This window comes from Haliotis cracherodii, unplaced genomic scaffold (assembly GCF_022045235.1).
Source record: "Haliotis cracherodii isolate W230 unplaced genomic scaffold, xgHalCrac1.p SCAF_2, whole genome shotgun sequence".
In the NCBI taxonomy this organism is placed as follows: domain Eukaryota; kingdom Metazoa; phylum Mollusca; class Gastropoda; order Lepetellida; family Haliotidae; genus Haliotis; species Haliotis cracherodii.
Genome location: NW_027266275.1, coordinates 16,542,937 through 16,554,689, shown reverse-complemented (window position 1 = coordinate 16,554,689; position 11,753 = coordinate 16,542,937). Strand labels below are relative to the sequence as shown.

Sequence of the window (11,753 nt, the reverse complement as noted above, 5' to 3'; positions counted from 1 at the left end):
GTTTTGAAGCAGATCCCGATGATTTTATGACCCGATTTGTAACCATGGATGAGAGCTAAGTCGGTTCCTTCTGCTGGAAAGGTGATGGCTTCAGTCTTTTGGGATTCCAGGGTATTCTGCTGATTGACTATCTTGAAAAAGGCCAGACTATCAATGGAAGATATTATGCTGGCCTACTGAGACAGTTGCGTGAAGCTATCAAAGCTAAGCGACGGGGAATGCTCACTAAAGGAGTCCTGTTCCACCAAGACAATGCTCCTGTTCACAAATCGGTGGTTGCCATGTCAGCGGTCCATGATTGTGCCTTCGAACTCATTGACCATCCCCCTTATTCACCCGATTTGGCCCCGTCAGACTTCCACCTGTTTCCCAAATTGAAAAAGGAACTAGCCGGTCGCTATTTTCCTTGTAATGATGACGTCATTTCCGCCGTGAACGACTTTTTTTGGGTGGCTGAAGAAAATTTCTTCTTGACCGTCATCCAGGCCTTGCAGCATCGCTGGCAAAAAGTCTGTAAACCTGGAAGGGGACTATGTAGAGAAATAAATGAAAACCATCGACTTGGTACGGGTCTTTCACAATTAGCCCTCATTGGCCACAAAATGTATGAAATTTGATAATCTACTGTTTTTTTAACATTGTTTACACAAGAAAAGTTTACAGCTTCGTATTCGATATTATCTTTTTGTTGTTGTTTGACAGACAGAACGGTGATGTCTGATGATTTGCTAGGTGCGCGATTTACGAATTATTCCTCTCGTTTTGTATCAATGGGTTCACATTTTTTTAAATATTGTGTGTATTAGACTGTTTATTTTATTTTCTCAAAGAATTGTTAAAAGTATAACATATATAAGCTGTGACATGTATACCCCGTTGGTCGAACTTTATACGATTATCCTGATAATTCTATACCAAAGGAGCTTTCTTTTATTGTATCATTCTGAGACGAAATAAAGAGAAATAATCACATAATAATGAACAAAGAGATGTCTAATATTGAGGATAATATTGTTTGTTTGGAAATATACGTTTGGGTATTTGATTACGTATGATTTATGCCAAACAGGTGCGTATCTTTTCCAATTAAGTTTTACCCTAAACTATCTAATGGTGTATTTATACACGACATTATTTGCATGGTAAAAGCAGTCATTTTATGTTGTGTCGAAAAAGCCTCAAATTCCATTTTACTCATCGACATTTTCAATACCATGAACGAAAATTAGGGCAGATATATATTAATCAAAATACCAATGTCGTCTTTCTCCGACATTAACCCAGTCACGACGTCAAATATAATGGTGTCACTTTTTCATAAATTCATTAGATTTTATGAAAAGGCTAGTGCTCCCCTTTGAATGGTGCAACATAAGTCAAATTACAATTGCACAATCAGGAGAATGTTGGAATCTGGGACTAATTAGTAGGTTAGATAGGGCCATCCATTTCACTATTACTTCCTTTTATAAGAAGTACGATTTTAAAATTTCTTACGGGTTCTTTTTTATACCTTAAAGTATTGGAATAGTTTGGTTCCTCGTGAACAAAACACCACGAAAAGATATTATCCTTATCCACAGCTTATCCATTTCTCACCAAGTGACGTGAGTTACATAATAACCTAGGGCTAAGAATAGCTGAGTTATGACCCTTTTATGTGTATGTGTGGAACCTCTCTGTCGTCTTTTGGCGTCATCCACGAAAATCAGTTTTCGTCATATACGACAGGCTATATGTTTTATTGAATGCATAACGTTATACACAAGCATATAAATCCATTTGATATACATTTATGTCGTTCAGATATCAGGCATTTTTTTGTACTCACACAGTTTCCGTTAAGCTGCTTAATAAAAAAAACAACACGTTAGTGCGTTTATCGGTGTACGATAAAAAGGGGAGAAAGCAATGCAGAATACATTCTCGAACAACACTTAGCAGTGTCTTGTTTTCAAACCGGCTTAATATTTGCAGTAAAATATACACCTTCAGATAGGAAATTTAATATTCTAGATCTCTGCGTAATTTTATCGCCGGAGGTAGATGCCATGACTTTTCAGATCTTAGGAAAATGTGCGTCAGAAAAAAATACTGGGCATCCAGCGGTATAAACTTGTATCATTACGCAATGAGTTGACAATTCTTTCACCGAAGCCCGTTTACTCTTAGACGGAACCCAGTCGCAAAAATGTCCACGAGAGGGGCACGAGTCGCTATTCGGCGTGTCCCGAAATATCACGAGTTGATCACGAATGTTACCCAGCGCTGACACCTCGCCAAATCAGGATGTGGTTTCGGAAAACGAATAAAAAGGACCCCTTTCATGTAATCCGGCTCAGTAAATCGGCTGTCACTATTGCATCGCCCACAGCAACAGTGTTTCGTTCCTCCTTCCTTGCAGATTTGGCCATTTTCGCGCCGCCTCTGTCCGTGTTATATCTGTCCGCATTTCGACCGCCGGAAGTGACTGACGTTACGTCACTATCTATATACAGCTCACATTTGCGAATCGTACAAATGACCCTAAACTGATCCCGTTATTCGCCTCTCACGACAAGCATAGACGTCTTTTACGACAGGCATGGGTTGCTGAAGACCTACTCTACCCCGGATCTTCACGGGCATGCTGTGTTTTCAGGCAGTGCATGAAATAACATCTTAGCCACGTGATGGAAAAGTAATACCATAGTCTAAAAAATAGTGCAACCATACAATTATGTAATCATATTATAATTAAGACAAATCTCTGGAGTCATATCCCGTCTGTATGCGCAGTGTGCAACTGAAGTGTGTGTCATTTTCGGGATCTGACGAACACCGTCATGCAGGAGATTGCCAGCGAGGTGGGCATGGGTGAAACTACATTTGTCCAACCTGTCGGCGAATCAGGCACCTTTCAATCTGGTGATGTAAACAAATGGTCTTAAGTGTTTTTAAAAGAAATAATAAAAATCAAGTTTGTTGTGGTAAACTCTAAAAGTATAAAAATGCGTTCGTCACGATCTATATCAATTTCTATGTTTGTATCTAGGGGTCCTTCAAAGCAATGGGTGTCCCCCGCCGTGATTGTGCTGGAATATTGCTAAAGGTGGCGTAAAACCATACTCACTCACCAAAAAATCTTGATAATGGCTATGGCATTTAAGAACGTACGACAGCACGCATCCTACTTTTCTCAATTGAAGGGCTAAAATATTATTTCAAAATCTGTTTTTATCCTTATCATGTAAAACGTCGTTCTGTCGTGACCAGGTTATTCTTTAACAATGGCGACGATACATGTCGAAAGGGGAACCAATTACAAAGAACACAAAGGTATACTGTAAATTGTCAGTGATTGTTTTACTATTTCCATAATGATGTGATGTCGGCTTTCTTGTTCTAGCTCCATATTGAACATAAGCATACATTGGTATTTAAACTCGGCCTGTAATAACGTGGATGTTTGCTGTTTTTCACCAGGCATAACGTTCAAACTCCGATCTTTAACCAGATCCAATGAAGTACGGCTATGTGGCCATGGCACACTCGGGTCTGCAGCAGTTCTTTTCAGGAAAATGAGTAAGGATATACCCATGTTGTATTCTCTGCAAACTGGTATACCTGTCACTGTATTTTACTCAATCCGAACAGAATCCCCAAGTACGATAACGTTTTCCCTCTGTTGTAGACATTTACATAAGTCATAGGAAGCTAACCTTCATGCAAGACCAACGATACTTTTGTATTATTATTTTTTGTATATTCTTGATTATGTTTGTATTATACTCTTAAAAACACCAAAGGGATACTCGGGGATAACTTAATTTCCAGATATTAGTTTCTAGTATTAGTTGTATGATAATAATTAACGAATTGGGAACACATCACAACCGGTCGTGAAGTTTGATAGTAGATGTTATGACCGCCAACGATCTTGAAGGATGATAGGTGTAAGATGGGCATTTCAAAGTTGACGTTTTTGGATGAGCTGTGCGCAGTACCGCCATGATTTGTGGCATTCATTCACTGGACGAGGCATACTGCGTGTGCGTCTCATAATGGCGATTGGAGGCTGTCAGTCCCACTCCTCTTGCAGCGCCTGACCAAGTTCAGATAATGTGTTCAGCGGTCTCGGACGTTGACGTACACTTATTCCTATCATGTCGCAGATGTGTTGAAGGGGGAAACGATCAGGACTCATTGCTGGCCATGGCAGTCTTTGGATGTTGTGCTGCTGGAGGCAATTCGTGCACGATGAGCACGGGCGTTGTCGTACCGAAAGACAAAACGCCAACCCACACGCTTTGCAAACGGAACAACAAAGTGTGTCAGTCTGTTGTTCCGATAGTACTGCCCAGAGATCCTCCCTTGCACAATATGGAGTTCAGTTCGGTCAGTCATACTGATGCCACCCCATACCATAACCTATCCACCGCCAAATCTGCCATGAAGTCTCAGGTTGACATTGGCTTGTTCATTTCAACCACGCCTCAAGGAAGAGACTCATATGAAAACATGACATGTGATCAGCGATGATTACCCCAGTTTCGACTGAATTGAAGTAAACTAAGTAAATCACAACCTATGATACGCAGAATCAATAAGGTTGACAGAAATAATGGTCCAGAGATTAATCGACCTTCGTTGAAAGTGTCAAAATCAGGAACGTCATCCTACGCACGCGTGTGGCTCTACTGCCTGGTACGTGCAAACTATCGGATGTATAAACGTTCTTCCATAGGATGTTTGTCGTCAAGACTTATCTTTGTTCTTATACTTGGCATTAACATTTATATTTCGTGATCCCCAACTTTTTAAAGAATATATATATGTACGTCAGAGAATACCCGCCGGCCGTCATATAGCTGGAATGTTAAACAACAAACCAACAAACAAGAATATCCGCTGATAAAGAGTTTTACGGATTAAGCCCACTATAGCAGAGAAAATTATATGAATGGATCACTGAAAGTCATTAATCACACCAGGTGTCAGCGGTAAGAATAAGTATGTCCTGTCTTACCGGCACGTTTGATCGTGTGTTGCAAATATTTGAGTTTCAAAGCAGTGGCTTTATGTTTATTTATATCATACTGATATCTGATTCTATACTTCACTTGCTTCGAATATGTCTTATCTCACAATGTGTATCGTATCTATCATTACCACTATTGGAATTCTTTACACTAAAAGGGGACGGTGGGGTAGCTTGGCAGTTAACGCGTTGCCTTCTCCAGCCAAAGACCCTAAATTGATGCTCTACAAAATATCATGAAATGCGTCTATATTTGTAGGAAATACTAACGCCTGTATCGTATTCAAAACACTCGTGGGAGACCTATTCTTGAAACAGGAGGATGAATATTTCTCGTTAGATCTTCCTATTGGGCACATTGTCAAAGAGGTAAATATCCATATGCAGAAACAGTATCATATGTAAGTGTCATAACCCAACAGCCAGGTTTTAGACGAACAGTTTCCACTGCAGATTGCTTGACAATTGAAACCCTTTATCAAACAGAAGAGGAAGTGTGTTATTCGTACATATTGGCCAATCTTACATTGTCATCTTCACTGATCCTGAGGCTGCTCAGTGTTGTATTATGAACGGACCACATGTCGGAGCCATACGTATTCAGGATCTGCTACAAACACTGCAGTGGTTTCATTCATAGACTACATGTATATACATTATGTTAGAGTGAGTGAGTGAGTTGAGTTTAATGCCGCTTTTAACAGTATTCCAGTTATATCGCGGTGTGTCAGCTTAATGTGGGAGGAAAGCCCAAAGTGACACAGGTCGGTCTCAGACGTTTACCACTTCGGTGAAACCAACGAGCACGGGTATCGTGCTGACAACCCTAGGAACATAATCGGGGCGAACCTGGATTCGAACCCACAATCGTAGGTTTCTGGCGTGCCCAAGGGACGCATTTCTGCACAGCGAATCGTGGCGCCTTAGACGACTGGGTCACCCGTAACCACCACCACCACCCTCCATCCCCCCACACGCACACACACACCTATGTTAGATGACCTCTGTCTTAGTAATGGGTGAAAGTGAGCTCTAGCCCACAGTAATTCATAACCTCGTCTCCTTAAATGTGTTACCCCGTGCATATTTAGATTATTATTCGCCCACTGACATCTAATTTTGAATAGTCCAGCAGTACAGTGCGTTAAAAGCAGGGGCAAGATTCTTTTTAACTCCTGGTTAATGTAAGACATTCTGACTTTTTTTGCACCAAGGATCACCTGAATGCGCGCATACTAAAATGCATCGTAGAGTTTATCCAACATATTTGGAACAGCACACGGATTAGAATACTTGACTTTCATCATTTGTATTTCACTTCCTCATATTTTCACTTTTCACTGTCATCAGTCTTATTGTTGTTGTTGTTGTTTATCACCATCGTCGTCGTCGTCGTCGTGGTAGTAGTAGTATGAAATATTATTCACCCACTCACTCAGGCCGTTTACATGAATAAGGTGGTTATCTGTTTTCAGGAGCTACGGTATCATTCGGCTATTCTATCAGTTCGTATGAACTTGTTACAAATATCAAGTCATTGAGTTGTGGTTAACGCGACTGTGAGTGTCAGCGTATTGTCAGTGAAAGCCCAAAGATGTGCAGATGTTCGTCGTCGACGTTTACCACTTTTGGGAAACCCAGGAACATGGGTATGGTGCTAAAATACCAAGTATCAGAATCTTGGCGACTATTGGACTATTGTTGCAATTGGTTATCATTATGTTTTCATGATGATAAAGAAATATCAGGAAATCAATCTCATTAAGATCAGATCTTAGCTTTTGCTACCGCTAAACAAAGATCTGATGACATCCCATTACGGTTCACGTCAGAACGATCTTTCGCAAACTTTGACCGATCAATGAAATGACTGACAAGAAATCGACATTAGCCAATCAGAAGGCAGCTTTCTCGAGCTTTACGACACTTAGTTTCAAACTGGCGACTACACTTCGAAACATATTTTGACGTATTCTCGATTAAAAATTTTAAAACTGATAAAAAGTACATTCTGGAATGGCTTATAGATGGCCAAGATTGTATGGACATAATCATAAAACCCGTAACTGTCGTTCGGAATACCCAGTTAAATATTTCGAGGTTGCATGATTAGAAAACTTATTCCGTCTGTCACTTTCATGATCTGGTAAGCGACGCTCTGATTGGTTGGATGAAAGGTCGTTCTGACGTGACCCGTAATGGGATGTCCTCAGATCTTTGTTTAGCGAGATTGATCAGGAAAATTATTATTGGTGGATTTTCATATGTGTTTCCAAGGCTCGCGGGGACGTTCCCGGGGTCATGGATGTCGCCTACTGTCAGCCTCTACGGTTCCTGCCAGTGAGACTACAAGATGGCTGGTCAAGGTATGTCGCAATTTTCTAAATCCTTAGTTGGCTTTTAAAAGCAATAGTATATGTCCAACAGACAGCCCACAACATCTAGAGATCCTGTACAGACATGGTAAATGTTCAAAGCTTCTAAGATGTTATGTATCAATATTGCATAACAACGAATTAACCACAGTTGTTTCAGTCACGAACGTGGTCTAGTGGTAGAGCGTCACCCCGGAGTGCGTAAAGTCTTGGGTTCGATCCCCGGCCGCGTCATACCAAAAAATGTTAGAAGGTAGTACTCATTGTTACCCTGCCTTTATCATTTCCATGACGCCCTCTACATAATCTGGATCGTACCATGGAGGGACCTCTGTGTCAAAACTTAAAGCATGGCGAAGACGGTAATAAAATGATCGAGCCACACCATCATCGCGTTTCGGATGCTGCGTTTGTGGAAAAGCAGGGCATCCACTGACAATCTCATTAAATTCATTACATAATCTACATTTCATATTTACATTTTGATGCAAAATCACACATTGACGGTTTCGAGTGGGAAGTGATGGTCCTGAGCAGCAAACAGAAAGCCTTCTGTATAACTTTCCAGCCGACCTCATCCAACAAAGGACTCTGTAGGGTTGCTGATCTTCTCAACACACTGCACATAAACTCGATGCAGTGGTCGTTCAGAAAGCCTCTCCTTGAAAAACTGAGTCTGGGGCGACTTGAAATGGCACTTCGCTTGGTTGACACTCATTTCTGTACCGCCCAACAGTACAGAACCATCAACATTATCAACACTGACATTGAGATTATGTCCCACATCCTTGGCTCGCTTTAGAAAACTGTGGAATGCATTGTTTTCATCATGAGTCTTAACAGGCTTCACAAGAGGATCATCAGACAATTAAATGATAATGTGTGCAAAAGTGCACAAAACAATTCTATCACGAAGAGCCTCCACATTAATCAAACCAAGTCATCCCATCATAATTGGTAAGTATAAGCGATTGAGCGATTATTATTATTTACAGATTAAAATACAAAATGTAGCAAAGAGGGTTTGGGTGATCCTGGCACAGTCAGTCTGGTTAGGCTCATCATCAGCTCAGGGCCCTTGCCTCCTCTACACGCAGCCCAGACAGCGAATAGGACTTCTCCCAGGAAGCGCTGCCTTGTCAAACCCACCCAGAACCTTTCGGAGAATGTGAAGACTCCCCAACACTGCAGCCTTCTACATTACCCAGATTGTAAGAGGGGCTGTATTCCTCGTAGCAAACCCGGGTACTCTCCCGATGTCAGTCAACAGATTGGGAGGTACCAAACCTAAGACACCGAGAACAATGGGGAGTCGGACAACTTGCTACTTGGGATGCAAGCGTGACATTTCGAAAGTGAGGTCTGCATATTTGCCATTTTTTTCCTCAATTTTGTATATCACATTACTGTCAAAGGGGACAGAAAATTCAATGATATAAATGATTTCATTGGATTTATCAAGGGAAAGATCAGGTTTGTTGGCCCGGATACGCCTAAGGCTGTAAATGGGCCTATTCCAAAGAATTTTGTATTTATCATTTTCCATGATGCCCCCTACATATTCCGGGCTGTACCATGGATGGACCTCTGTGTCAAAACCACAAGCATGGCGAAGACGGTATTAAAATGATCGAGCTACAACATCATGTCGTTTAAGATACTCTGTTTGTGCCAAAGCTGGGTATCCACTGACAATCTGTTGGACAGTCTCATTTAAATTCATTACATAATTTACATTTCATATTTACATTGATGCAAAATCACACATTGACGGTTTCGAGTGGGAAGTGACTGGTCCTGAGCAGCAAACAGAAAGCCTTCAGTTTCACTTTTCAGGCCAGACGACATCATCCAAGCGAAGGACTCTGCACTCATTTCTGTACCGTACAGCTGTACAGAACCATCGACAAAATCAACACCGACATTGAGAATATGTCCCACATCCTTGCCTCGTTTTAGAAAACCGTGGAATACCTTGTTTTCATCTTGAGTCTTGACGTGCTTCACAAGAGCATCATCAGACAAATTAATGTGTGCAAAAGTACACAAAACAATTCTATCATGAAGAGCCTCGGAGTCGACATTAAACCACGCCCTCCCATCATAATTGGTAAATATAAGTGATTGAGGGAAGAGCGAGGGTGGTGGGATCTAGTGTCTATCATGATTCTTCGTGTGAGGGTGTCAGTACCCAGTATTTCTTGTTTCGTCCAATCAACAACACATAAGAATACGAAAGGATTGTCACAGCATAAGTATTTGTGGCTTTTACTTTTTTGCGAGCGTTTAGCTCTGAACTCCAGATTTTCTTTAGTCTACATTTGTACTCGGCCCGAAGTTTGCCCTTGATATGGGCATTCTGGAGTTTGTCCCTAATCTGCATCCCTAAGTACGTATAGGCCTGACCTTCCACAAGATGGTCAATAACTCCTCCAAGTAAACTGACTGATCCTCCCTCTTCTACCTTGCCAGATGAAGAATGTTGCATTTGTCAGGTCCAAAGGACATGCCGATATCATTAGAAAATGACTCGACGAGCAGAATCTGTTATTTTAATGTAGATCCACCATTGGAAATAAGTTCAAGGTCATCCATGTAAAGGAGGTGAGTAAGGGGTGTTGGGGATCTGTGCTTTGGAGGTCCCGGGTGATAACCTTCCATTTTGCTGAGCAAAAAGCTTAAAGGATTTAGTGACAAACAGAAAAGCAAAGGGCTAAAAGAATCGCCCTGAAATATTCCTCTTCTGATAGAAATGGGTTCCGAAGTCACCACCTGCCGCTGCGAATACATCTCAAGTTGAGTTGACAAGCTATTCATTAAAAACTTGAGTAAAACAAGTAGTCGCTCGGGGAAGTCAATACATTCCAGTGATCTCAAAATCCATTCGTGAGGTACAGAATCATAAGCTTTTCTGTAGTCTATCCAACTTATTGAGAGGTTACGGTGGTAAGTTTTAGCTTCTTCAAGGATCATTTTCTGAACTAATAGTTGATCCTTACAACCCCAACATCCCTTTCTGGCTCATTTCTGCTCCATGTAAATAATGTCATTGGATGTGCAGTATGATGTCACAATATCTTATTTTTGTTTACAGATTAATATTATTGTTTTTATTTCAATGTTAACTTGCAGACATCAGTTTGAATGTTGGCAACCAGACATTGGATCAATAGAAACATCAACAAACAAATTGAGGGTTCTTATTGTCACCACAAGAGGCTCTACCGAGGAGGGATACGTTGATAAGTCCGTCACTCCGTATGATTTTGTCTCCCGGTGTTTTTCTCCATGGACAAGCTCTAGAGAAGATGCGGTGACGGGATCTGCGCAGACGGTCCTTGCGCATTACTGGTCACAACAGTTAGGCAAGAGATATTTCCATGGTAAGGGCGTGACGTTGTCAACTTACAATGTTGCTGAAAGAATCTTGAAGTGAGGGGTTGGTGGCAAGTCAGCTGTGCTTTTGTTTGGGTGGAAACCATCTGTAATAATACAGAAGTGACTGAATGTATAAGCTAGTGTGGGTTAAGCTGGTTTGAGTAATATTCGAATAAATCTCGACACAAATACCAAAACAGGGCTTCCCGCACGTGGAAAATCGACCCGGGTTCGGCGTGACGGTCAAACGTTTCAACCACGAGGTTACCTGATAACCATGGATTGTTATTAGTATAATCATTACAATGAATCAAGTATGGGTATTAAGCTGTTGCTATTAGAAGACCTTTTGACATTTAATTGAACGTTTGTCAGCGTCATATGACGAAAAACATCAAATATTTGTTTATTTTTTCAGAATGTTTTATTGCATTTGATCACTAATTGCACCAGCAAGTACGGTTTGCCTAAAGCACCCGTTCGTATTATTTAGCCGTATCATTTTCAGCGAGACAGTGTTCCAAACGTGGAGGCGACATCATCATGAGACTTCGAGACGACCGCGCGGAAATACTGGGTAAAGCCAGGTTCACCATGGATGTTGCACTAACGCTGGACCAGCACTGATCTGATGAGGCTATTACCATGCCTTCCTCAAACATAATCAGACTGACAGGCTGAGACCGATTGCACAATAAGTTCGGACCCAACCTGTAAATAAGATAATATTCATAAAACAAACCAGTAAACCAATGTTTTTTATATAATATTATATAATATCATTATTCGCATCATGAAATAGGCAGTGTATTTAGCATTATGGCATTCTATAACAGGATCATGTTTTTATACACACGATGACAAGTAATAAAACGTTTTGTACATGTCGCCATTACACACTTGTCAATGCAACTCGGTGACTACAATGTATATTAGTATAGCAGCTAGAGGCCTTCATTGCATCAGTTCTTACATATTAA

General features: G+C 41.0%; 1 protein-coding gene across 1 annotated transcript; it reads left to right on the top strand.

The window, feature by feature from the left end:
• The first annotated feature begins 218 nt into the window (after positions 1-218).
• On the top strand, positions 219-11,400 carry LOC139467476 (phenazine biosynthesis-like domain-containing protein 1). The gene is made up of 8 exons (XM_071249021.1): positions 219-502; positions 2,792-2,907; positions 3,466-3,564; positions 5,280-5,389; positions 6,496-6,525; positions 7,298-7,386; positions 10,528-10,778; positions 11,282-11,400. Exons 1-8 carry the CDS (start codon positions 219-221, stop codon positions 11,398-11,400), a joined length of 1,098 nt encoding a protein of 365 aa, XP_071105122.1.
• The last annotated feature ends 353 nt before the right edge of the window (positions 11,401-11,753 follow it).